The sequence below is a fragment of the Pelodiscus sinensis genome, chromosome 24, assembly GCF_049634645.1.
Source record: "Pelodiscus sinensis isolate JC-2024 chromosome 24, ASM4963464v1, whole genome shotgun sequence".
NCBI lineage: Eukaryota > Metazoa > Chordata > Testudines > Trionychidae > Pelodiscus > Pelodiscus sinensis.
The window spans coordinates 6,217,001-6,244,900 of NC_134734.1; the positions used below are offsets into that span (position 1 = coordinate 6,217,001).

Below are 27,900 nucleotides of genomic sequence, written 5' to 3' on the forward strand. Positions count from 1 at the left end.
GCAGCAGAAGCAGAGCTACGGACAGAAGGAGAAGAACAAAGTGAGCATCTCCCCAAGCTGCTGCATCTTGGCTCAGCCAGAGGGGCTGGAGGTAAGTGAGCCGGCCGGGTCCTTTTCTGGCTCAGCAGCTGCTGCTGTTTGCTGAGAGGCTGATTGTAACTAATCCATCCAACTGCTGATCTTGAGCAAAGCAGCACCTGGGCTTCAGGAACTGGGCTTCAGAAACTGACCTGCCTAGGGAGGACGTTCCCTCCTGTCAGAGGTGTAGCCAGAGGGTTATGTGCCCAGGGCAAAAGCAAGGCCCCAAACCTGGCACACGGCTGAGACCAACCCTGGGGCGAAGGGGGCTTTTACCACATCTTCCCCCGCCCCTTCCAGTTTGAGGCCAGGCCCCTGCACACACTAACCCATGGGCAGAGATGGAGGAGGTCGGGCTGGGGGCAGAGAGGCAGGGAGGAGACTCCAGGCAGCAGTGGTGGGCAAAGGAGGAACAGGCAAGCTGAGGGATGACAAGGGGAATAGAGGGGGACTAAATTGCTGCCCCCTTAGGGTATGTCTACACTACCCCCCTAGTTCGAACTAGGGGGGGTAATGTAGTCATACGGAGTTGCAAATGAAGCCCGGGATTTGAATTTCCCGGGCTTCATTTGCATAAAGCTGGCTGGTGCCATTTTTAAATGCCGGCTAGTTCGGGCCCCGTGCCGCGCGGCTACACGCGGCACGGACAAGCTAGTTCGGATTAGGCTTCCTAATCCGAACTAGCTGTACACCTCATTCCACGAGGCATACAGCCACCTAATCCGAACTAGCTAGTCCGTGCCGCGTGTAGCCGCGCGGCACGGGGTCCGACCTAGCCGGCATTTAAAAATGGTGCTGGCCATCTTTATGCAAATGAAGCCCGGGAAATTCAAATCCCGGGCTTCATTTGCAACTCCGTATGACTACATTACCCCCCCCAGTTCGAACTAGGGGGGTAGTGTAGACATACCCTTAGTGTAGTGCCCAGCGACAAATGCCCCCCACTCACCACATCCCTGCTGTGTTATGAGAGGCTGGCTGGTGTCCTGGACCGTGAGGCCCCCATTCCTACCCAGCATGACCTAGAGGGATTATTACCCCCAGCGTAAGTAGCATGGAGATTGTGATGTGCTTTGCTAATGGAAGGCCATGTAATTTGCAAGCTGACATCTGCTCACTATTGGATCTCAAAGCCCTTTACCAAGGGGGACAGTATTACTATCCCCCTGGTACAAATGGGAAAACCAAGGAAGGGCATGACATACCCGAGGTCACCTGACCAGTGGTAGGAATAGAAACTAGGATCCATGCCCCCTCGCCCAGCATGCTGCCCAGCAGGCAAAACTGGCTCTGTAAGAGGCAGTTAAGGCTAGGTCTACACAACAGAGTTTCTGCGCAAAAATTCGTGGCGTGTCCACACCTCAAGCATGTTTTTGCACGAGTAAAATGAAAGAACGGGGGGGAGGACAGTTTCCTTTGTAGATATTAGGGAAGGGCAGACAAATAAGCAAGCAGTGGCAAATTTTTAAAGTGCTTCTACACAAATGCTAGGAGTCTGACTAATAAGATGGGTGAACTAGAGGACCTCGTATTAAAGGAGAAGATTGACATAATAGGCATCACTGAAACCTGGTGGAATGAGGAAAATCTGTGGTACACAATCATACCGGGATATAAAATATATCAAAAGGATAGAGCAGGCTGGGTGGGTGGTGGAGTGGCACCGTATGTGAAAGATAATGTAGAATCAAATGAAATAAAAATATTAAATGAATCAACATGTTCCATATAATCGCTATGGATGATAATTATATGCTCCAATAATAAGAAATTAGCAATAGGGATATATTACTGACCACCTGACCAGGACAGCGATACTGACATTGAAATGCTGAGGGAGATTAGAGAGGCTACCAAAATAAAGAAATCTATAATAGTGGGGGATTTTTATTATCACCATATTGACTGGATACATGTCACCTCAGGAAGAGAAGCAGAGAGAAAATTTCTCAATGGCTTAAATGACTGCTTCTTGGAGCAGCTGGTGCAGGAACCCACAAAGGGAGAGGCAATTCTTGATTTAGTCCTGAGTGGAGCGCAGGATCAGGTCTGGGAGATAACCGTTACAGGACTGCTTGGGAATAGTGACCATAATAATATAATAACACATTCCTGTGGTGGGAAGAACACCTCAGCAGTCCAGCACCCTGGCATTTAATTTCAAAAAGGGGAATTACACAAAAATGACGACGTTAGTTAAACAGAAATTAAAAGGCACAATGACTAGAGCCAAATCCCTGCAAGCTGCATGGAAACTTTTTAAAGACACCATAACAGAAGCTCAACTTAAATGTATACCCCAAATTAAAAAACATAGCAAAAGACCTAAAAAAGAGTCACCGTGGCTTAACCACCATGTAAAAGAAGCAGTGAGGGACAAAAAGGTATCTTTTAAGAAGTGGAAGTCCAATCCAAGTGAGATAAATAGAAAGGAACATAAACACTGTCAAATCAAGTGTAAAAATGTAATAAGAAAAGCAAAAAAAAGATTTTGAGGAACAGCTAGACAAAAACTCAAAAAGAAATAACAAAATGTTTTTTAAGTACATTAGAAGCAGGAAGCCTGCTAAAAAACCTGTGGGTCCCCTAGATGATGGAGATATAAAAGGAGGAATCAAGGATGATAAAGCCATTGCGGATAAACTAAATGATTTCTTTGCTTCAGTCTTCACAGCTGAGGACGTTAGGGAGATTCCCAAATCTGCACGGTTCTTTGTGGGTGATGAATCTGAGAAACTGTCCCAGATTGAAGTGTCATTAGAGGAGGTTTTGGAACAAATAAAAAAACGTAATGTTAACAAATCTCCAGGACCAGATGGCATTCATCCAAGGGTTCTAAAAGAACTCAAATGGGAAATTGCTGAACTATTATCTGTGGTTTGTAACCTATCCTTTAAATCAGCTTCTGTACCGAAGACTGGAAGATAGCTAACATGACTCTAATATTTAAAAAGGGCTCTAGAGGCGATCCTGACAATTACAGACCGGTAAGTCAAACTTCAGTACCGGGAAAATTAGTCAAAACAATAGTAAATAATAAAATTGTGAGGCATGTAGAAGAACATAATTTGTTGGACAAAAGTCTACATAGTTTCTGTAAAGGGAAATCATGTCTTACTAATCTATTAGGGTATGTCTACACTACCACCCTAGTTCGAACTAGGGTGGTAATGTAGGCATACCGCACTTGCAAATGAAGCCCGGCTAGACGCGGCACGGGCTAGATACTGCGGACTAGCAAGCCATTCCGCACTAACGGTACACCTCATTCCACGCGGCACGGGGTTCGAACGAGCTGGCATTTAAAAATGGCGGCGCCCGGCTTATGCAAATGAAGCCCGGGAAATTCAAATCCCGGGCTTCATTTGCAAGTGCGGTATGCCTACATTACCACCCTAGTTTGAACTAGGGTGGTAGTGTAGACATACCCCTCGAGTTCTTTGAAGGGTTTAACAAACATGCAGAGAAGGGGGATCCAGTAGATACAGTATACTTAGATTGTCAGAAAGCCTTTGACAAGGTCCCTCACCAAAGGCTCTTGTGTAAATTACATGGCTATGGGATAAGAGGGAAGGTCCTTTCTTGGATTGAGAACTGGTTAAAAGACAGGAAACAAAGGGTAGGAATAAATGGTAAATTTTCAGAATGGAGAGGGGTAACTAAAGGTGTCCCTCAAGGGTCAGTCCTGGGACCAATCCTTTTCAACATATTCCTAAATGATCTGGAGAAAGGGGTAAGCAGTGAGTAAAGTTTGCGGATGATACCAAACTGTTTAGGATAGTCAAGACAGAAGCAGACTGTGAGGGACTCCAAAAAGATTCCACCAAACTGAGTGATTGGGCAACAAAATGGCAAATTAAATGTAATGTGAATAAGTGTAAAGTAATGCACATCGGGAAAAATAACCCCAACTATACATACAGTATGATGGGGGCTAATTTGGCTACGACAAATCAGGAAAGAGATCTTGACGTTATCGTGGACAGTTCTCTGAAAACTTCCACACAGTGTGCAGCGGCGGTCAAAAAGGCAAATAGGATGCTAGGAATTATTAAGAAAGGGATAGAAAATAAGACCCAGAATATCTTACTGCCCCTGTATAAAACTATGGGACGCCCACATCTTGAATACTGTGTACAGATGTGGTCTCCTCACCTCAAAAAAGATATTTTGGTCTTGGAAAGGGTTCAGAAAAGGGCAACTAAAATGATTAGGGGTTTGGAACGGGTCCCATATGAGGAGAGGTTAAAGCAACTGGGACTTTTCAGTTTAGAAAAGAGGAGACTGAGGGGGGATATGATAGAGATATATAAAATCATGAGTGGTGTGGAGACGGCGGATAATGAAAAGTTATTTATTAGTTCCCGTAATAGAAGAACTAGAGGACACCAAATGAAATTAATGGGTAGCAGGTTTAAAACTAATAAAAGAAAGTTCTTCTTCACACAGCGTGTAGTCAACCTGTGGAACTCCTTGCCAGAGGAGGCTGGGAAGGCTAGGACTATAATAGAGTTTAAAGAGACGCTAGATAATTTCCTGGAGGTTAGGTCCATAAAAGACTATTAACCAGGGGATAAAATTGGTGTCCCTGGCCTCTGTTTGTCAGAGGCTGGAAAGGGATGGCAGGAGACAAATCGCTTGATCATTGTCTTCGGTCCACCCTCTCTGGGGCACCTGGTGCTGGCCACTGTCGGCAGGCAGGATACTGGGCTAGATGGACCTTTGGTCTGACCCAGTACGGCCGTTCTTATGTTCTTATATTCTCCTTTTACGAGGAATATCTCCTTTTTGTGCAAGAGTTCTTGTGCCAGAAGGTGTATGTGGACAGGGAATAGGTTTTTTGCACTAAAAGAGACAATTAAAAAAAAAAACAGGTGCCCTGGTGGCCATTCTGTACATAGCAATCAGAGTTTCCTTTCGAGAGAGCATCTGTGCAGTCTGGATGCTCTTTAGCGGAAAAGTGCATTGCTTTTTGATGTGCTTTGGCAGTGTGAACACACTTTTGCACAAGAAGCCTATAGTGTAGACATAGCCTAAGTCTGTGAAAAAAACCCAGCTCATGGGTGGACACTTCTTTCCAGCCTCCAGGGCCACAGCAGGAATCTTTGTCCAGGGCTGTTTCTGTGCAGCACGCCACGTGATCACCATTAATTCCAGATGTATCTTCCAGACGCTGAATCAAGTGCTGAGCCATGGACCTCGGAAAAGCCAAGCTGCTCCTGTGGGCCAGGATGCTCATGCTGTGGGGTGAGTGATCCTCTTTCTTCACAGCATGCGAAGTTCAGCACCTAACTATGGGTAACGCCGAGGACTTTGTCCCCCTTCCCATCCCTGATCTGGGACAGAAACCAGGAGCCCTGACGGGGTTATCATATGGCAGGGAGCAGGATGGAATGCTCACGGGGCGCGGGGCCGCAAGCTGCACTGAGTGGAGTCAGTGGAGGGTGCTGACCTGTGAAGAGTGGGCCAGGGGCTCAGCAGGGGGCGCTGGATGGCAGGGACTGTGGAGGGGGCTCAGCAGAAGGAGTTGTGCTTTGGGCAGCAGGCAGGGGCTCAGGGAGTGGGGTGGGAGCTCAGGAGCGGCACTGGACTGCAAGAAGTGAGGGGGTTCTCTGTAGGAGTCATTGTGCTTCTCGGAGCAGGGTGGGGGACTTATCTGGGGTTGCATTTCCCTTGCAGTCAGTGTTGATCCAAGCAGAATTGGAGCCCCTGAGCCCCTGTCCAGGGCCCTTATTTTTCTTTTGTCCTAAGACTCAGCAATAACAGACAGCATGAGCCAGCAGATCCTTGTGGTCTTAGTGCTTCAGTTCATGGCAATGGCCATGGCTCCCTTTATAACCCATGCACTCCCCAGCTGTTCACTGCACTGAGAGCTGCAATGCAGCTGGCACCAAATGACAACAATCTGTCTCATCACACGTGTGTTAGGCTCCCGGACCAACTTCCAAACAAGCCCTTTTGTTCCTTTCACCTCGCTGCCTGTACAGTCAGCAGCAGTGCCCCCCTCCTTCCGCCCCAGCCCTCACAAAGCCGCCTCATTCTCCACCTTCCAGTCCTCCTCAAAACTCTCCTTTGACACGAGGACTACAAAAAACGGGACAGTGGTTACACCACTGGTTCATCTGACAACTCACCATGCTGAGCGCTGCTGTCTCACTGGTTGCTGCCTTGTGTTCCCCCATCTGTCTGTGTCCATCTGTGATCACTTGTCTTAGACATAGTTCATAACCTCACCTTTTTGTACTGATTGCACAGTGCCTAGTGCCAGGGTCCATGGCTGGTAACGTGATTCCTCTAACAGCAGTTGTCTTCTCTTCTACCTGTTTCTCCAGGCATGTTTAACCTTCCTCTCCCTGTAGCGTCTGGAGAGATTCCAGGGTATTCCCCTCCAAGCCTTCTTGGAAGTGAATTCATCACGGCCTTCATGCAGAACGACTTACAGCCCACGCTCAGCAGCGACTTCCGGCTGCTCATCACAGCCTATGACCCAGCCACGTTGATCACCATCTCCATGAAGAAGCCAGCACTCAAGGTGTCTGTCCAGGCGAGTGCTGGCCAGACTGTAACGGTGAAGATCCCACCCAATGCTGAGATGACAGGGTCCACAGTCTTCGACAACACGGTTGTTGTCTGGGCTGACAGTGACATCTCTGTCCTTTCGTTCAATTCCAAATCCAACTCAGCTGACACCACCCCAGTCTACCCGGTGCACAGCCTGGGAACAGAGTATTACGTCATCACGCCGACAGTGGGCACTGATCGCTATAGAGAGTTTGCCATTGTGGCCTGGGAGGGCCCCACCACAGTTGAGGTCTACCTGAAAGGGGCTGTCATTTTCCAAGGAAAGACACACGCTAGAGGGAGCAAACTCACCATCAAGCTGGAGGCGCATCAGGCTGCCCAGCTGCAGAGCCAGGTGGATGTATCTGGCACCAGAATTGTTTCCCAGAAGCCTGTGGCTGTCTACGTTGGACACACCTGTGTGACAAGAGCCACCCAGTGCGACCATGTGTCTGAGCAGCTCCTGCCTGTCTCCAGCTGGGGGACCAGCTTCATTGTGCCCTCATTGTCCTCTGAGAGGCAGCATGATTTCCTCTACGTCGCCACCTCCCAAACAACTCAGGTGGAAGTTCAATCTGGGAGGAGCAAGATCAGCAGAGCGCTGACAGCTGAGCAGGTTATGTTGTATGGAATCCCTGGCTCCACTGCCTTGTTCTTCTCTGCTAATGCCAGGGTCCAACTCATGTTCTTCTCCAATGGCGGGACCAAAGGAAACATCAGATACGATCCATTCTTCATGGCCATCCCGGCCATCTCAAGCTACTGCCAGTCCTATCACATCTACGGGTTCGATGACTTTGAGAACTACGCACTGATCATTGCCAAGACATCCGAGTCTGCAGGGGTAACCATTGATAAGAGACCACTGCACAACGTCCTGTGGAAGCCAGTTCTAGGCACAGAATACTCCTGGGCAGAATACAGCCTGGGCAAAGGGTCCCAGGCCCATAGCATGGAGCATGCCAGCTCCCGCTTTGGCCTGCTGAGCGTCGGGATTGGAAACCAAAAGGCGTATGGCTTCCCAGCCATTTGTGCCAGCAGTGAGTACAGTGTTGTGAATCCTCACCCCTCTGCTTAGCACCTTTCTTCTTTCCCTTGAGTCAGCCTCAGGATTGTTCTCTGTGACCACGACAGAGAGATACACACCATGGTGGGAGAGGAGTCATTTAAGGCCCAGTGCTGGTACAAGAACAAATGGATAGAACCTGGCCATGAATAAAGTTAGGGAAGGCATTAGATGAAGGTTTCTAACCCTCAGAGTAGTGTAGTTCTGGAACAGCCTCCCAAGTGGAGCAGCAGGGAAAGCCTGAACTTGTTTAAGACGGAACTTGGTACATTTATGGAGGTGGGATAAAGCTGCTACAAGGGCATGTTGGCCATTGGCAACTGCTGATAGCAAATATCTGTCACAGCCAATGATGGGAAACTCGATGAGGAGAGCTCTGAGGTTTTGTCTACACAGAAGCATTATTTTGACGTTATTCCAAAATAACAGAGTGGTCTGCACAATGACCCCAGTATTTCAAAATAACTTTGAAGTAACTGACTTCTTACTCTGACTCCTATAACACAGATTTCACCCAGTGTAAGGGAAGTAGGGGGAAGAGTGATCTTCCTTTGACTTCTTGCTGTGTAGACAGCACCAAAAGACGAATTAAGCTATTTCGACTTCAGCTACACAATTGACATAGCTCAGGTTACATAGCTTAGATTGATTTTTGTTCTGCTGCGTAGACGTGCCCTGAGTTAACATAGCAAATTTATCCCCGTGTGTCCAGCATATGATCAGAGTCTGATTGGCCACCAGATTTGGGGTCAGGAAGAAATAGCAGAGACTCAGGGGATGGGGGGTAGGCTTGATTTCCCCTGCAGAATGGGGTTTGGGGCACTTGCTGGTTTCAACTAGACTAAATGGTCACACTAGGGTACAAAATACATCACAGGGAAAGAACAGGTCATACTGGTGGGGGAGTGGAAATGTGAAATAAAATGTAGAATCAACGTAAAAATCTTAAATGAACCAAAATATTCCATAGAATCTGTATAGATAGTAATTCCTTGCTCTAATAATAAGAATATAGCAGTAGGGATATATTACTGACCATCTGATGAGGACAGTAAGGGTGTGTCTAAACTACATGGCTCCATTGATGGAGACATGTAGATTAGGCTGATCGGCAAAGGGAAATGAAGCCGCGATTTAAATAATCGCGGCTTCATTTAAATTTAAATGGCTGCCGCGCTGAGCCAACAAACAGCTGATCAGGTGTTTGTCGGCTCAGCACGCTAGTCTGGATGCTCCTGTGCCAACCTGAAAGCCCTTTATCAACCTCCCCGTTATGCCTCGTAGGATGAGGTTTACCAGGGAGGTCGATAAAGGGCTTTCATGTTGGCAGGGGAGTGTCCAGACTAGCACGCTGAGCCGACAAACAGCTGATCAGCTGTTTGTTGGCTCAGCGCGGCAGCCATTTAAATTTAAATGAAGCAGCGATTATTTAAATTGCGGCTTCATTTCCCTTTGCCGAACAAACAAATCTACATGGCTTCATCGATGGAGATTAGAAAATGCTAAGGGAAATTAGAAAAGTTGTTAAAATAAAAAACTCTGTTATAGTGGGGGATTTCAACTACCCCCATATTGACTGGGTGTACGTCACCTCAGGACAGGATGCAGAGATAAAATTTCTTGATACTTTAAATGACTGCTTCTTGGAGCAGCTGCTTCTGGAGCCCACAAGGGGAGAGGTTATTCTCAATTTAGTCTAAGTGGAGTGCAGGATCTGGTCCAAGAGGTAAATATAACTAGACTGGTTGGAAATAGTGACCATAATGTAATAAAATGTAACATTCCTGTGGTAGGGAAAACACCTCAGCAGCCCAACACTGTGGCAATTAATTTCAGAAAGGGGAACGACACAAAAATGAGGAGGTTAGTTAAACAAAATTAAAAGGTACGGTGCCAAAAGTAAAATCCCTGCAAACTTCATGAAACTTTTCAAAGACTCCATGATAGATGCCCAACTTAAATGTATATCCCAAATTAAAGAACACAGTAAGAGAACCAAAAAGTGCCACTGTGGCTTAATAAACAAGTAGAAGAAGGCATGAGAGATAAAAAGGCATTGTTTAAAAAGTGGAAGTCAAATCCTAGTGAGGAAAATGGAAAGGAGCATAAACTCTGTCAAATTAAGTGTAAAAATCATATATATAGTAGCCCAATGTCTGTGAGTCTGTAATGCTGATGTACTCGGCCCCGCCCCCTAGCCATGTACGTCAGGGCCCCGCCCCCCTTCCCCTCCTTCCAGGGGCGGCTCGGCCGAGCACTGTGCCGCTCAGCTGGGCCATGGCAGGGGAGCAAGTGGTGGCAAGAGGCCCTTTGGGGTCCGCGCTTCTGGGGTCAGCTGAGCACCATGGCGGGTGGGGTAGGGGGGGCGGGATGGTGACGTACACGGCCAAGGGGGGTGTCGCTGTGTATGTCAGCATCCCACCCCCTTCTCCTCCCCCACGGCGGCCCGCTTCATTGTGGGGGGGACCGGCCAGGAAGGGAGCAGTGCTGGCCGGGAAGGGGGGGGGGGCCTTGAAACACCTAACGGGAGAGGGCAACGGGGCTGGCTGGGAGAAATGGGAGGGCCAACGGGAAGCAGCGCTGGTCTGGGGGGGGTCAGGCAGAACAGGGCTGGCTGCAGGATATTGGGGGGACTGACTGGGAGGGGGCAGAGCTGGTCGGGAGTAAGGGGGGGCGGGAAGCACAGCTGGAGGGATCGGGGGCCGTAAGGGTGGCCAGGAGGAAGGGGGGGTGGGAAACAGAGCTGGCGGGTGGTGCGGGGGGGGGGGGGGGGCTGTGCAACGGTGCTGGCCGGGGAGATCAGGAAGAGGAATGGGCCAGTGGGAAGCAGAGCTGGGGGAGGGGGTCGGGGGCCGTGAGGATGGCCAAGAGAAAGGGGTTGCGGGAAGCACAGCTGCTGGAGGGGGGTGTAGCAGAGCTGGTTGGGAGGAAGAGGGGGGCGGGAAGCAGAGCTGGCGGGGGTAGGGAGAGGTGCAGCAGCACTGTCTGGGGAGATCAGGAAATGGAACGAGCCGGCGGGAAGCAGAGCTTGGCGGAGTTCAGGGGGGCTGGCCGGGGAAGATCAGGAGGGGAAGTGGGGGAGAACTGGCCGGCCGGGAAGGTGGGAGAGTGAGCAAATTAGCTGGCGGGGAGCAGGACCGACCTGGGCACTTGCTGCCTGTCCCGCGCAGGGTCCCGGCAGTGCACGAGCGAGGAGGCTTCCCCTCCTCCTCACACTCAACTGACTGAGGGCTCCCAGCGGCAATCATGACCCCGCCTCCCAGCTGGGACTCCCAGCTGCTCCCCCCGCCCACTCCAGGCTTCCATCTGGTGCACCACTGGAAAAATCAGAAAATTCTGGATATTGCACGTCTGATATTTTCTGATTTTTTTTACCGGATAGAGCGCGCAAATACCGGACTGCCTGGGACAATGCCGGACACCTGGCAACCCTACCCGCCCCTCCTTCCCCGCGGCAGCCCAGCTGAGCGCACAACACGGCCCTTCCCCTCCTGCTGCGGTGTTCAGCTGAGTGCTGCACCCCTCATCCAGGCCGCTGCGGAGGATCCAGCAGCGCAAGGGGCTATTTGGGCTCCCCCACAGCAGGAGGGGAAGGGGGAGCGGGGCGGTGACGTACATGGCCCCACCCCCTAGCCGTGTATGTCACCGCCCCACCTCCCTCCCTCGCGACGGCCCGGCTGAGCAGGCAGCACTCAGCCGAGCACCACAGCGGGAGGAAAAGGGGAAGGGGAAGGGGAGAGATGGAGGGGAGTGAGAGGCAGGAGGAGGAGAAGAAGAGAAAGGGAGAGTGAGAGGGAGGAGGGAGAAGAGAAAGAAAGAGATGGAGAGAGAGGCAGAAGGTGAGAAGTGCTCCATGGGAAGTGCAGGGCCCAAACGGCCACTTGTTCCCCCGTGGCGGCCCGGCTGAGCGGCGCAGAACTCAGCTGAGTGCCACGCCGGGAGGCGAAGGGGGGCGGGGCAGTGACGTCCGGTGTGACAGCAGCTCCAGGCTTTGCCCCCTGGCCATGAACATCACCACCCTGCCCCCCTTGCTGAGCACCACAGTGGGAGGTGAAAGGTGGCGGGGCAGAGACGTAAACATCCAGGGGGTGAGGCCTGGACGAGTGTGCATCCCCAATGGAGACAGAGGAGAGCGGAGAGAGAGTGAGAGTGAGAGGCAGGAGGGGGAGAAGAGAAAGAGAGAGATGGAGAAAGAGGCAGAAGGCAGAGGAGAGCTGATAGAGGGGGGGAGGCAGTAGGAGGAGGAGAGAGAGAGAGATGGAGCGAGAGACCGGAGGCTCAGGAGAGAAGACCGACGTGGAGGAGATACCTGAAAATCCTGTCTTATGATGGGCTAATTGGTTAGTATAAAAAGAAAAGACAAAAAAGAGTTTGAAGAACAGCTAAACAAAAACTCAAAAATAGTTAAAAAAATTAATTACTTTAGATGCAGGAAGCCAGCTAAACTATCAGTGGGGCTACTGGACAATCGAGATGCTAAAGGCGCACTCAGAGATAATAAGGTCATTGCAGAGAAACCAAATGAATTATTTGCTTTGGTCTCCTTGGCTGAGGATATTGGGGAGATTCCCAAACGTGAGCCATTTTTTTTAGGTGACAAATCTCAGGAATTGTTCCAGTTTGAGGTGTCATAAGAGGAGGTTTATAACAAACTGATAAACTTAACAGTAACAAGTCATTGGGACCAGATGGCATTCGCCCGATAGCTCTGAAAGAACTCAAATGGGAAATTGTGAAACAATTAACTGTGGTTTGAAACCTACCCTTTAAATCAACATCTGTACCTAATGATGGGAAGAAAGTTAACATGACTCCAATATTTTAAAAGGGCTCTAGAGGTAATCCTGGCAATTACAGTCCGGTACATTTAATGTCAGTACTGGGCAAATTAGTTAAAACTACAGTAAAGAACAAAAATTGTCAGACACTTAGATGAACATAATTTGTTGGGGAAAAGTCAACGTGGTTTCTGGAAAAGGAAATCATGCCTTACTAATCTACTAGAGTTCTTTGAAGGGGACAAACAAATGTGAACAAGGGGGATCCAGTGGCTATAGTGTACTTAGATTTTCAGAAATCCTTTGACAAGGTCCCTCATCAAAAGCTCTTGAATTGTCACAAAGTAAAAGGGAAGGTCCTCCAGTGAAATGGTAAAATGAGATGGGGAAAAGGGTAGGAATAAATGGTCAGTTTTGAGAATAGTGAAATGCAACTAGTGGTGTCCCCGAAGGTCCATACGGAGACCAATCCTGTTTAACTTACTTATAAATGATCTGAAGAAAGGGCTAAACAGTGAGGTGGCAAATTTTGCAGATGATACTGAACTGCTCATGATAACTAAGACCAAAGCAGACTGTGAAGAGCTTCAGAAAGATCTCATCAAACTAAAACAAAAGGAAAAACTATGTAGCACTTCAAAGACTAACAAGATGGTTTAACAGGTGATGAGCTTTCGTGGGCCAGACCCACTTCCTCAGATAATATTGGCCCATGAAAGATCATCACCTATTAAACCATCTTGTTAGTCTTTAAAGTGCTACATAGTTTTTCCTTTTGTTTTAGCAAGATCAGACTAACACGGCTACCTCTCTATTACTATTCATAAAACTAAGCGATTGGCAACAAAATTGCAGATGAAATGTAATGTTGGTAAATGTAAAGTAACGCCCATTGGAAAAAATAATCCCAACTGTACATACAAATGAGACCCCGGTTTAGTACCCGGTAGAGGGGTTAAAAGCAGGGTTACTGCTGGCCATGGTCAAATTTGTGTCTCCTCTTTGCACCTTCCCCTCCCTTTCTTCTCCTTGGTTACCATGGTGACCCCTGGCTCAATTAGCCCTTTATCTTCAGGATTTCCAGTAGGGGAAGTGGGGGCTATCAGTTTGTGCTTTCACTGACATTCAGCCTGTCTAAACTAAAGACCAGGTGGGGAGCAAGATCACTATTTAACATCCACCCTATTGACTCCACATTCACCTAACACCTGTCACGGCAGCCCCTCCTGTGAAACTCTGGGCTGGGCCAGGCCTCGCTCCCCAGCAAAATCCCTTGGGGGTGATTGTGGTTTTTTTCAGATCCCTGCAGAGCGCTGAGCTGCCGGGAGAAGGAATCATGCAGGATTAAGGATGGCCAGGCAGTATGTTTCCATGACTACATGGGAACCTGCAAGGGGTCCCTGGCCTCCCAGTACTACTCCTTTGATGGCCTGACCGTGGGCGTCCAAGACACCTGCACCTACACCATCGCCAAGTACTGTGGCCATGACCCCACCCTGGAGCCCTTCAGCATCGAGGAGAACAGCACCTCCATAGAGAAACAAGCCAGTCGCAGCCTTGGCGTGACCACCATCCATGCCTATGGCTACAACATTTCCATCTACAAGGGTGAGAATGGAGAAGTCAGGGTGAGTCGTCTTATTCTAGTCACTTTTCTATTTACAATTAGAGCTGGACACATTTATACACTTTATTCGACAAAAAAGGCAATTTCAGTCAATTCAAGACTAGTCGTAAATTTGACTCAAATGCTTTTAGCCAATGGCGAAAGGAGTTGCTGCATTGCCAGTTTTTATCCCACTCTTTAGGGCAATCAGCTAGGAAACAAAAGACCCGTGTTCAAATCCTACCTCTGGAGCGGGTCCCAAATGGACCCTGGGAATTTCCCCAAAATTCAAATTCGAAAGCACTTTTTCTTTTAATTGTTTGCAACCACCACCAAACTGAAAAGTTCATCCCAATCTACATAGAATCCTAGGGTTGATAGAGACCTTGGGAGGTCAGTTAGTCCAACCCCCTGCTCAAAGTAAGACCAACCACAACTAACTCATCCCAGCCAGGGCTGTGTCAAGCCAAGACTTGAAAACCTCTAGGGATGGAGATTCCACCACCTCCTGAGGGAACCCATCCCAGTGATTCCCCATTCTACAGTGTTGCTCTGTAAGGGTGTGTCTAAACTACATGGCTCCATCGATGGAGCCATGTAGATTAGGCTGATCAGCAAAGAAAAATGAAGCCGCGATTTAAATAATCACGGCTTCATTTAAATTTAAATGGCTGCAGTGCTGAGCCGACAAACAGCTGATCAGTTGTTTGTCGGCTCAGTGCGCTAGTCTAGATGCTCCCGCGCCGACCTGAAAGTCCTTTATCGACCTCCCCATTATGTCTCGTAGGATGAGGTTTACCAGGGAAGTCGATAAAGGGCTTTCATGTTGGCAGGGGAGCGTCCAGACTGCCCCGATCTGCCGACAAACAGCTGATCGGCAGAGCGCGGCAGCCATTTAAATTTAAATGAAGCCGTGATTATTTAAATCGCGGCTTCATTTACCCTTTGCCAAACAAACAAATGTACATGGCTCCATCGACGGAGCCATGTAGTATAGACGTACCCTAAGGAGCCCTCCAGATGAACTGTAGGAGAGTGAAAACCTGTGGAAGAGGAGACATTCCAGTCACCTGAGGAAAGTCTGCATGTTTCAATGTGTGTTGTCATTGCAAATCAGGATGAAGTTGAAAATATCAAATTTTTTCATGCAATTAAAGTTCCTAAACATTTGGAAATGTCCCCTCTCTAATGTTTCAAAGTACTCTAGAATCCACGTGCATGCTCCAATTGTCTTGAAAATTCATGTGCTTCTTAGAGGCTGGATAGTTAATCGAGTCACTAGTGGCTTTCAATTTGGCCATACTGCATCAGATGCATCTCTGACAGTGACCAATGCCAGACGCTTCTGGAAGTTCAAGGGTTATAGACACTGGAGTGTAGGGCTGCATCCCTGACCAAAATGGCCAGCAGCCATGGATGGACCTGCCCTCTGTGAACTCATTACACTCTCTTATACTTTTGGCCTTCACAAGATCCCCTGGCAACCAGTGTGCTCTGTAAGTTGTGCACTTGTGCGGCTGCTCATGGGAAATTCAGTTGCCTCCAGGCTAATTAGCAGAATACCCACAGCTAAGTTTTGTGTATCTATGGGTAGTACATATTCACACATGCCTCTATGCACATAAAAAATTTATCCTGCACATGGGTGGAAAAAATCTGCACATGGACAAAACAGACGAGAGGGCAAGATTCCACAGGTTGACTATTGTGTGAAGAAGTACCTCCTCATATTTGCATTAAACCGGCAGCCTATTAATTCCATCAGGTGATCACCAGCCCTTAAGTTATAGGAAGTGCTATTAAACCCTTCATTACTCACTTTCTCCACACCAGTCAGGATTTTATACACCTCTGTCATATCCCCTTAGTCATCTCTTTTCTGAGCTGAATATTCCCAGTCTTCTTTAATCTTGCCTCGTGTAGAAGGTGTCCCCAAATCATCTGTTTCCCTTCTCTGTACCTTTCCCACTGTCAGTATATCTTGCTGGAGATGGGGCCACAGCTCTGTGCAGGGAGGTTCCAGAACAATGGGACTGGTCTCCATATTTTGCCTGTCCTTGTGTCACATTTTCATGCACACCTGCAGCACAAACTCTGGCACCGAATGGCCCAAAATTGAACTTATCTGGTTGAATCTGACCTCAGGTGAAGTCCAGCTACTGTTCCAGGTTGGGCAGAGCAATGTGGCCTAGTGCCTAGAGCCTTCAAAAGCCTTTCATGCTGTTGCTGCCGGCACAGTGAGAGAGTCACTGCTCTGCTCTGCGATCCAGGTTTCCCTTCTGTAAAATGGCGGTTGTGGTACTGGACTCCTGAAATGTGCACCTGCAGCGCTACTGATGAAAGCGCCTTATGTAAGAACTAGACATTCTCATTCGCAAGTGACCATTGCTTTAACTTTGTGTTTCCTGGTTTCGAGATGTTTACATTTAGTCACAGTCTGGATTCTGGAAGGGTGTAAGGAAGCACAGGGCAATCTTACCCTGCTTTCCCAAAGGTTTTTGGCAGTGAAGTTTCCCTTGTTTTTTGTCTCATTTGGTTTTGGGAATATAACCCCCTTTTTCCTCCCCGGGTTACTGGGGAGCAGGTCACACTCACAGGTGTGCCTGGGCGCCTGATGTTTTAACCTAAAAGAAATCCTGAGCACCCCAATAGTGATGGTGTTTAGCTGGGGAAAGCCCTATCCACCCCCTTGCTGCAGTCCCTTGCTGGTAATGAATGTAAAGTGGCGGTGCCTCCACCTGGCTGGCCTTGTACACACACTGGTGCCTTGAGAGCCTCCAGGAACATACTCATTCCAACATAAATCTGGATCTGATTCCAAAACAACTACAAATCATATACATCTAATAGAACACTTCAAAATAAACAATCTTTACTTAACTTAAATAAACAGGGGTTAACAGAATTAGAAATGAAAACATTAACAAAACACAACAATAATTGAAGCTTATACAGCTAACATTTGTACTACCAGTGACCCCACCCCAGAGTGTGCACCCCCCTAGACTCAGTCCCAGACACTTGCTTGCATTGGCGTGCTGATGTTGCAGCTGTAGTGAAGATTTGGTCCAGGCTAAACAGCAGCTCTGTCCAAGGCAGCACTTTTACAACAAGGCCCCAAAACTTACTGCCTCATGCTGTGCCTATAGGAAGCAGCCTGCTAACTCCCAGTTCCAACAGGTATCTAGTAGCTGCATCCAACAGCCCCTGCACTGGATCAGTGTCCTTCGCAGCAGCCTGGCTCCCCCTTTGGTTCCAAACTCCAAGGCAGAGTCCCAGACTGCTCGGCCTCTTTCACACTATCCTTCCTTCCTATTTTTCCCAAGGGCTCATGAGAATTGTAGTCTGGATTGCAGCACAGGGTCTTTCCAGGAAAAAAAACAGAGGCCCCTTTAGTAAGGGGACTACAGGGATATTTATGGCAAAGACTCATTATGATCAAAGGCCCAGGGAGCTCACAGTGGCAGGGAGAGTGGGTGTCGTGGAAAGAGCAATAACGGCTCCATTTCTTTCCCCTTCCCTTTCATTAGTTAAATGACAAGAGCGTCAGCCTGCCAGTCACCTTGGAGGCAGGGAAAATCAAGCTCTCCCACAGGGAGGGACGTCCCGTCCTGCAAACGGCCTTCGGGCTCCAGGTGTGGTTCGACAGCAACTGGGCTGTGATTGTGACGCTCTCCAGCAGCTATTTTGGGAGCATGTGTGGGCTGTGTGGGAACTTCAACGGTGACTCTGAGGACGAAGCGATGCTCTCCAACGGCACCAGAGCCTCTTCCTTCCAGGCCTGGGTTGGAAGCTGGAGAGTGGAGGACTCCTGCTGGGATTCCTGCGGTGGGGAATGCCCGGCGTGTGAGAAGAGCAAAAGGCAGCTCTACGGGAGCGAGGGGTACTGTGGGGGGATCAGCAAAGTGCCAGGAGGCCCCTTCAGAGAGTGCCACCCCCGAGTGAGCCCAGACAAGTTCTTCTACAGCTGCCTCAACAACATGTGTGTCAACGAGGGAGACAAGGGCACCCTGTGCCAAGCGCTGGGGGCCTACGCCCACGCCTGCCGGGAGCACGCGGTGACCCTCTATGACTGGAGGACGCCCTCTGGCTGCGGTGAGCATGGCAGCTGGTTGCTGCAGCAGGCAATAGACCTGTCCATGGGGGTGGGAGTGATGAGAGTCAGAGTGGGGAATAAGCAGGCTCCTGGGATGTTGGGGTCAGCACTGGTTCTGAGGGGAGAGCGCCCCCTGTTAGCCCCCTGCCCTACCACCTGGGGCCCAGTGCCTCCTGCTGGACCTCTGGCCCCTGCAGCCCACCCAAGCCCTGCTGAATTCCTAACCTGTTCCCAGCACCCCCTGCTGGGCCCCCTATTCCCTGCAGACTAGCACCCCCTGCTAGGTCCCCTGCTCTCTAAAGCCCAGCGCCCCCTGCTGGGCACCACCCTGCCACCTGGTGTGCTCCCTGCTGAGCCTATCCTGCTCCCTGACACACAGTGCCCCCTACTGAGCCCTCTGCCCTTGTAGCCCAGTGCCCCCGCTGTGCCTCTGACCTGCTTCCTGACACACAGCACCCCCTGCTGAGCCCTATGCAGCCCAGCTCCACCTGCTGAGCCCCCATCCTGCTCCCTACAGCCCAGCACCCCCTACCCCACCTTGCCCCACTCCCTGCAGCACTCTGCACACTGAGCCCTCTGCCCCATCCCCTGCAGTATGGAGCCCCAACTCAGCCCCACCACCTGCAGCACAGCGCCTCCTGCTGAATCTCTGCCTGGATCCCTGCAGCATGGTGCCCATTACTGAGCTCCTTGCCCCACGCCCTGCCCCCCACTGAATCTATCACAACTGTTTCCTGTGGCCCTAGCTCCTTCTACTGAGCCCCTTCCCTACACCAAATCTGTTTCTCCTTAGTTGTGAGATCTGCCTGGTCTCCAGTGCCAAGCGCTCTGGCTGCAGACAGGCAGAGACTAGAGCAGTGAATACTGTGCCCGGCCTTCCCTTGTCTGCAGCTGGGAATTCATTCCCTGGCCCATCCCTGGTGGCCCATACAGCATCCTGCAAGGTGCACAATGCACTGGGGGCTGCTCACATGCATGGATCTGTCAGTAGCTCTCACTGGCTCGAGGCAGGTTATTTAGTTCCCCCCTCTCTGTGCCCCTCCCAGCCCTGCCCTGCCCTGAGAACAGCCACTACGAGGCCTGCGGTGATGCCTGCCCAGCCAGCTGCTCCGACCGAACTGCCCCCTCCTCCTGCCCAGAGCCCTGCGTGGAGACCTGCCAGTGTAACGCCGGTTACGTCCTCAGCGCCGGGCAGTGCGTCCCCGTGGGGAGCTGTGGCTGCGACTACAACGGCCACTACTACCAACCCAGCGAGGAGTTCTGGGCCGATGAGAACTGCCGCTCTCGGTGCAGGTGTGATCCCAGCCTGGGCATGGTGCTTTGCCAGGAGACCAGCTGCAAGGCCAGTGAGAAATGTGCCGTGGTGAATGGTGCCTACCGCTGCAAGGCAACCACATACTCCACCTGCATAGGTACTGGAGACCCCCACTACACCACCTTCGACGGAAAGAAGTATGATTTCCAAGGCACCTGCATCTACCAGTTCGCGGCTCTCTGCTCCCAGGACCCGACGCTCACCCCGTTCAACGTCAAGGTGGAGAATAACAATCGGGGCAACAAGGCCGTGTCCTTCACCAAAACTGTGACCTTAGAGGTTTACAACGTGACCATCAGCCTGAGCCAGGAGCATCCTCGCAAGATCCAGGTAGGGACGCAGAGTCTTGATTGGGATCATTTGTAGGGCTGAAATTTGGCTGCCCAGTCTATATCCAGGAAACATAATCCAGGGGGTTTCCATCTTCTCCAAGTAAAGTTTGTACTAGATGAAGATTTCATGTAAAAACATATTTGGTTGAAAAATGATCCATTTTCAGTGGGAGACATGCACGAAAATTATTAAATTTGGGGTGGAAGTATTTCCACACACACACACACACACACACACACACACAAATTTCCTGCAGGATGGAAGTGTGACATGCTCACATCACGCTGCATCCCGATGCCCCTTCGCCCACATCTGCTAGCCTCCTCCTTCTCTCCCCCTCTTTGGTGCCATGGGGTGGGCACAACTCGACCCCCTCCCCCTGGTGCTTCCGGGGGCAGAAGCCACGAACCACGTGGCCTCCTTCCTCCCCGGTGCTTCCTGCTGGCTGCACCTTCAGGTGGAAACCAGCATTCACAGGTGCTAGTTTCTCTCTCATGTCTGGCGGTTTACACGATAATAGGGGCTCACACTGCAAATATTGCCTTGCAGTATGGGACCCGGATTGGATGGCTGGGATTAAGGCAGGCAGCAAATGACAAGCAGTCAATAAAGCCTCGATACTAAACAGATCCTTAAAGTCTTAATGCCTCGTTACCGACACCAACGCTCTGGAGAGCCAGATTGATTCCAGCTACATGCCAACATGGGACCTTGGCATGAGCTGGCACCTGATCTGCCAGCGTCGTGCCTGCAATAAGGGGGCTCCAGGACCTCCCTTGGAAGCCTGGTCCAGAGCTTAGCTCAACTTCAAGTTAGAAAGTTTTTTCCTATATCCAGCTCTAATCTCCTGTGTTGCAGATCAAGCCCACTGTGTCCTATCCTGCCTTCAGTGCACATGGAGAACGATCAATCCCCATCTCCCTCCCTGTGCAGAGTTTTCTGTAACGCTGACTTCTGGAGCCAGGCTGTCTGCTCCATCTATGCTCCAGTGACTCACCGTGTCTTTTCCAGGTGGATGGTGTCTTTGTGGACCTGCCCTTCTCCCACCAGAACAAATTCAAGGCCTACATCAGTGGCGTCCATGGTTTCATCAAGACTGACTTTGACCTGAGAGTGAGCTTCGACTGGTACAGCTACGCCAGGGTCATCATACCCAGCAGCTACGCCGGCGCCGTCTGCGGGCTCTGCGGCAATGCCAATCAGGACCCCAGTGACGATCTGACCATGAAGGATGGAACTCGGACAGCTGATGAGGTTCAGTTCGCCGACAGCTGGAAGGTGGGGGAGGTCCCAGGCTGCTCGGCTAGCTGCACCGGGGACTGCTCAGTCTGCAGCGAGGCTCAGAGACAAACCTACAGGGGAGAGCAGTACTGCGGGGTCCTTGCCAGAGGGGATGGGCCGTTCAGTCAGTGCCATGGGGCTGTCGACCCCGCCCCCTACTTCGAAGACTGCGTCTTTGACACCTGCCAGTACAAGGGTCACCGTGACACTCTGTGCAGCGCGATCAGCGCCTACGTGACGGCCTGCCAGGCCCAGGGCATCCCGACAGGGCAGTGGAGATCAGCCTCCTTCTGCAGTAAGTGTCGCTTCCTGAACATGTTGCTGTAAGTAGAACTCTGTGCAGATCCAAAAATTAGCCACAGAAATCCACAGCCACATCCATGGCTATGGCTACCCACAGATATAAAGCAAATAACTGTTGGTTTGCAGGGCTCTAACACTCACAAACCGTCCAGCAAGGCCATGTATCAGCACTGTCTCCTGAATGCTGTCAGAACTACTCACCCAAGTGTCATAGGCAGAAAAACAGGAGGCCTGGGGACATTTAGCCTAAATATATTCACGTTTGTTTGCATTTTGCAGGGCTCTCAACAATTCTCTGTTTTTTCCCCATTTTCTTTGTGATTTTTATTAGCACATTGGACATTTCAAAATTCCATTTTTCCTTCTATTTTGGGCTATGTCTACACTACAGAGTTTTTAAAACTCTGCTGCATCCAATGAATGTATCTGCTCTTCCAAATTTTTTTCAGAAGAGCAGACACATTTTTTTGGCATCTCTGTAAACCTTACTTCATGAAATAGGAATGTGCCAAAAAAGAGGTTTTTCTGACATTTGGCCCCATGTAGACAGGCCATATGTAGGAAAAGCCTCTTCTAACAAAAGAAGCAGAAAAAAGTATGCAAATTGTGATTAGCAATTTGCGTACCTTTTTCCAGAAAAAAACCGCAGTCTAGACACAGCCTTGATCTCCTTTTTTTCAGTCTGTTTTTTGTTATGGGGTAATAAAACAAAAAAATATTCAAGTTGTTTTTCTCTTGTCCACTTTTCTTTTTTTCTCCTTTTATTACTTTGAAAATTTCAGTACCTGACAAGTTACAGATTCCATTTTTTCTATTTGTTGAAAGTGGAAGAAGTTTGGAAAAGTGGACTATGGAAAAAATGAAAACAAATGGGGGGAAAAAGACCTTGAGCCAGACATTATTCCTTAGACTGCATTCAAATATTTAACTATTTCATTTTTAACATTTTCAATTTTGATGAAACAACTGGAGACTTAAAAAAAATCAGAACTTTTTGTGAAAGCTTTTGGTTTACGAGAAAAACAACAACACTATTTCATCCAAAACAAATTTGAAGTTAACAATTTTTACTTATTTATAAGAAAGTCTTTTAATTCTTAGACTTGCTCAATGCTTTAATCTCTTTTGCCAATATGGCAGTTTGACCTTGTGACTAAATCTAAACCTTCAGCCATGAGTTGAGAGCTAACCCAAGTCCAATAAAACCAAAATCTTCTTCCTGATAGTCCTTTACCTCATGGCGTCAAAAGAAGGGTGAAAAATAGAACTAGTCCAGAATTTTCCAAAAAAGAGTTTGGTTGCTAGAAAATTGATTTAAAAAACCCCAAACAAGCTGAGACAAAGAAAAGAAACAGAATGCTGAAATTATCAAAACATCTTGTTTTAACATTTTAAAATCAAAACTCTTATTTTCTGAGTCAAAATGATTTTTTGTGTCTGAAATCTCAGTTGATTTACACTGAGACATGTTTAATCTTTTTTAAAGTTCAGAATCTAAATGAAACATTTTGAAATGATCAAAGCAGAATCTTTCAAGGGACCCCATCAAAACAGGTTCTGAAAATGCCAACGCTTTCAGCTTTTTGCACTATTTCAAAAAGGGACAAAATTCAGAATCTCAGACTCTTGCTGGGGGCATAAAATTGCCCAGAGTTAGAAAAAACATTGACTGTCTTCCAAAATCAGATATGTCTAATACAAGACCACAGCCGTGACAACAACTGGCTAGTCATGGTGTTGTGAAGTGGCCAGGTTAAAATACTTTGGTTGTCCTAGTTGTCGATGTTCCCTCTAATCTTTTCTGTCCATGTGCAGTTTTTTCCCCCCATCCACGGGTGGAATAATTTTTCACGTGCCTATGTGCACTACCAGTAGAAACACATTGGCATTCTGCTAATCAGCCAGGTGCACTTGAATGCCACCTGGGTAGACTCCTGAGTGCTCAGCTCACAGGGAACAGATCTAGTTGTTCATTTCTATGCCCCCATTGGATTGCTTTTCGGTTTAATTTTAACTCAGGTTACAGTGCCCGGTAGTAGGATCATTGCAGCACCTCTGTAACACTTCTTACCCTAAATTACTGCTGTGTATTCTCAGCCTTGACTTCATGTGCATGTTTTGTCTGGGAACTGATACGGTTATTATTGACTGCACTCTGCTCTATCAGACTCTGCTCCAAGAGCTGGGAACAGAGCCCAGGCAGGGTGACCCCAAACCTCCGTCACTAACCAGCTAGATCCCACTTCCCTGCCAGAGCTGAAGAAACAACCCGGAAGTCCTGGCTCCCAACCCCCTGCTCTAACCAGCTAGACCCCCCTTCCCTCCCAGAGCTGGAGCCACTGCTTCTTTTCCCAAACTTTTTGGAGCTGACAGATCTGCATGTTCAATCCTGTTTCCTGCAGGCCCCACCTGCCCCCGCAACTCTCACTATGAGCTCTGTGGGAGCGGCTGCCCTGCCACCTGCCACAGCCCCTTGGGTCCGGACAGATGTGAGGAGCCCTGTGCTGAAGGGTGTTTCTGCGATGCTGGGTTCATCCTCAGCGGAGACCAGTGTGTCCCCGTCGCGCAGTGCGGCTGCGTGCACCACGGCAGGTACTACCGGAGGGGAGAGGAGTTCTACCCCAACCCCTCCTGCCGGGAGCGGTGCCGGTGCCAAGACAGCGGGGTTGTTGAGTGCCAGGAGGCCTCGTGCAGAGCCAGCGAGGAGTGCAGGGTGGAGAACGGAGTCCTGGGCTGCCACGCCATGGAGTACGGAACCTGCGAAGTATCTGGTGACCCTCATTACGTCTCCTTTGATGGACGGGCCTTTGATGTCCAGGGCTCGTGTGCTTACACTTTAACAAAGGTGTGCAGCAGTGATCCCCGGCTGGCCGAATTCTCCGTGATGATGGAGAATGACAGCACTGGCAATGGCCGCGTGGCTCGGACAAGGGCGGTGGTGGTCTCTGTTCATGGCTACACCATCACCCTGAAAAGGGGGAGAAAGTGGAAAGTGGCGGTAAGTCCCTGCTTGAGATGAGTCTCCTTGAAGTCTAGTGAACACCTGTGACCCCGATATTTGTGTGCACGCTTCTCTGTGCGTGTGCGTGCGTGCGCTCATATGCATGTGTGACTCCTGGGGGAATTCTGCACCCCTGCGGATGTGTCAAATTCATGTCCCTTGCAGATTTCTTTGCTTCCCCACAGGAAAGATGACTTGCAAATCAGGAAGCAAAGGCAAGCTGCAAGAGCGGTCGTGTGCTGCTCCCTACTAGTGCTTGTGCATCGCTTCAAGCCCCTTCAGAGTAATAAATCAGTGGGGAGATGGGGAAGGGGCCACTAGCTCCTACCTGTGCCAGGCTCAGCTACTGATCCTGGCTGGGTAGCGAAGGGTGGGACTTCCTCTCCCCCTGCAAGGAGTGACCACAGAGTGTACGCCCTACCCCCCTACCAGCCATGGGGGAGAGAGGTCACTGTACAGGGAACTACTCCCCCATCTGCCCAAGCCCTGTGCACCCAGCGCACTTTATACCCTGTGGAGCTTCATTCCATGCGCCCAGAACCCCACACTGACCCCCTGCACTCCAAACCCCAGCAAGCCTCACCCGCCGCATCCAGTGATCCCTGCACTCAACCCTCCTCATCAAGCCCCACTCTCTGCATCTCATTTTCGCTCCTCTGCCCAGGCTGCTTTCCTGCACCTAGACCCCCACCCGAATCAGCTGCAATCCCACATGCATCTGGATCACCCTAACTAGCCTCCTGCACCCAGACACCCACCCCACTGAACCCTACAAAGCCAGCATCTGGATCCAAACCCCGCCAAGCGAGTACCTGCACCCTTTCTGTCTACCCCCAGAAACACCCTCACAAGACCTTGTTCATCTAGTTCTCCCCTGCACCCCCCGCCAAGCCACCCTGCACCCAAATTGCCCCACCCAGAATCCTATAACCCCTACCTTCATCTTTCTATACTAAGCCCCTTCACACCTGGGCTGTGTCTACATTGGCACGATCTTGCGCCAAAGCGGCTGCTTTTGCACAAAAACATGCTGCCTGTCTACACTGGTGGGGAGTTCTTGCGCAAGAACACTGACATTCTAATGTATGAAATCAGGGCTTCTTGCGCAAGAACTATGATGCTCCCACTCAGGAATAAGCCCTCTGGTGCAACTGTTCTTGCGCAAGAGGCCAGTGTAGACAGGCAACATGAATTTCTTGCGCAAGAAAGCCTGGTGGCTAAAATGGCCATCGGAGCTTTCTTGCACAAGAAAGCGTCTACACTGGCACAGATGCTCTTGCGCAAAAGCACATCTCTTGCGCAAAGGCACATGCTAGTGTAGACGCTCTCTTGTGCAAATACTTTAATGCAAGAACTCTTGTGTTAAAGAGTATTTATGCAAGATTATGCCAATGTAGATGTAGTCCTGGATCCTGCAGGTCTGAGCCTGCCTGCCTACATCTAGTATGATTGGCATGGGGGTGCAGGGCCCTGGGTGTTTCTGGGACAGTCCTAGTCCTTATTCTGTGTTGGTGTCAGGCAGAGGCATAGCGAAGGGAAAGTGGGAGGGGCAGTTGCTTCCAGGTGCCAGGCCAGGGAGGCACCAGGCTGGGCTGGGAGCGAAGCGCACTCTGCTCTGGCCCATGTGACGCTTTTGAACAGAGACCGGGAGTTGGCTAATTGCTCCTGGCTCTGTAAACACTGAGCGCTGAGGCAGCAGGGCCAGGTGGCAGCAGCAGCCACTTTAAAGGTTAGAATCCCTTACCCAGCTGTTCCATTCCTCCCATACCTGGCTCTGAGGGGGAGAAGGATTTTATGGGGGGCATTCCCGATGCTGCGGGGGGTCGTTCAGGGGAAGGGTGAGTGCATTTGGATGGAGGTGCTGGGGAAGTCTGGCTCAGGGGGAAGGGTGAGTGCTTTGGGATGGGGAACTGGAGGGCCTGGCTTCGGGGATGGTGAGTGCATTGGGATGGAGGGGCTGGCTCTGTGGGAGGCATGAGTGCATTGGGATGGGGGGATGCTGGTGAGGGGCTGGCTCTGGGGGGAGAGGTGGGTGTGTGGGGGTTCAGGGTGCAATCACACCCTCTCTGCCCAAGAGGGGGGGTCTGCAGACCCTCTTGCCCTCTCTTGGTCCCTCGTTGACTCTCGGGTCCCCGCTATGGGGCCCGCGATCTTGGGTGCGATCACCCCCTCCCAGGAGGAAGGGGGGGGCAGCGAACCCTACAATAGTTACCAGTCCCTGCAGGTGGAGCAAAGGCCCCTGGTCTGGGTTTTTCCCTTGTGGGGTTCCGCCTTGAATCTCTCCCTTGTTATGGTCGTTGGGAGCAGGATGCTCCTTTAGGGGAGGGAGGGGGACCCGGTCCCACCCTCTCTCTGGGTCCCAGCCCGGGGCCCTGAGCGTCGGGGCTTGCTAATGCCCCGGCGCGGTGGACGAGGGGGTCATTCCCTCCGAAACTCGTCCACCCATGGTCGCCAAAAGCGCCCTGCCCCGGGCTCCTTCCTCCCTCCGGGTGTCTCCTGCGGATCACGCCCGGCGTCCCTGAACCTACCCTGGTTCGGCGGCCCGTGGCGGCCCGTGCCCGGGTGAAGTCTCCGGGGGGGGGTTCTCTGGTCCCAGTTCGCCCCTGGCTGTCCCGTTCCCTCCTGGTCTGGCGCGGCGGGGTTCGTCCGCCGTCCGAAGAGGGGCGGACCTATCGACAGGGGCAGTGGCTGTCCCGGAGGCCTCGGGACCAGTGCCGGGCCGACAGCCCTGCGGTGCTCAGGCTCCGTCCTGTGGCAGGGGCTGCTCTTCCACCGCTGCGAGGAGCCTGCGCCCTGCCCCGTTGGTGGCGGGCCCTTTGGAATCGGCCCGCCGCACCGGCCGCCGCCCGGGGCCCCGCCCCTTCCAGGCACGTCCCGGCGTGCGGCCCTGCCGAGCAGCCGCGTCCCTCCGCCCCGCCCTCGCCGTGCGGGGCCTCGGGGGACGGGCCATGCTTGCGCTGCCGGCGCAGGCGCGGGGGTAGTGCCCCAGTCCGCCGCCCCCTCTGGTTCACGTTGGGGGAGTGCTGGGGGACCCGAGCCTGGCCGTCAGCCCCCTGCCGGCGGGAGCTCCGGCCGCCCCGCCCCTGGGTCAGTGACAGCCCGTCACAGGGTGCATTGGGGTTACTTATAATTTTTTTAAATAAAAGATACTTTATAACAAAAGAAAAAACTTAAAAAATAATAATTTGGTTACATTTTAAAGACTAACAAACTTATAGATCAGGCATGTCAAACTTGAAGCCAACTGAGGGCCAGAAATGAAAACTGATAGTCAGTGGATGTGAAATACCTTGACTTTAGCAAGGCTTTTGATACGGTCTCCCACAATATTCTTGCCAGCAAGTTATGGGAATGTGGATTGGATAAATGGACGGTAAGATGGATAGAAAGCTGGCTAGAAGGCCGGGCACAGCGGGTAGTGATCAATGGTTGGATGTCAGGATGGTGGTCGGTTTCTAGTGGAGTGCCCCAAGGTTTGGTTC

General features: G+C 50.5%; 1 protein-coding gene and 1 long non-coding RNA gene across 3 annotated transcripts in view; one reads left to right on the forward strand and one right to left on the reverse strand.

The window, feature by feature from the left end:
* On the reverse strand, positions 1-27,380 carry LOC142819554 (uncharacterized). 2 transcript variants are annotated; one of them, XR_012897460.1, is made up of 3 exons: positions 26,947-27,380; positions 20,831-24,385; positions 1-15 (listed from the first exon to the last, which is right to left on the reverse strand). It is a non-coding gene; the product is annotated as an uncharacterized LOC142819554 (long non-coding RNA). The 2 variants fall into 2 exon arrangements; XR_012897459.1 differs by lacking the exon at positions 1-15 and adding an exon at positions 16,945-19,944 and having other exon boundaries at positions 26,947-27,379.
* The window catches only part of LOC102455943 (IgGFc-binding protein-like), a 40,751-nt gene continuing 12,861 nt past the window's right edge, over positions 11-27,900 (forward strand). Inside the window, exons 1-8 of the mRNA XM_075907488.1 lie at positions 11-91; positions 5,249-5,325; positions 6,411-7,679; positions 13,783-14,111; positions 17,620-18,184; positions 19,232-19,830; positions 20,845-21,409; positions 23,820-24,415. Coding sequence (XP_075763603.1) covers positions 5,271-5,325; positions 6,411-7,679; positions 13,783-14,111; positions 17,620-18,184; positions 19,232-19,830; positions 20,845-21,409; positions 23,820-24,415 — 3,978 coding nt within the window. The 5' untranslated portion in view covers positions 11-91; positions 5,249-5,270. The remainder of the gene's footprint in view (positions 92-5,248; positions 5,326-6,410; positions 7,680-13,782; positions 14,112-17,619; positions 18,185-19,231; positions 19,831-20,844; positions 21,410-23,819; positions 24,416-27,900) is intronic.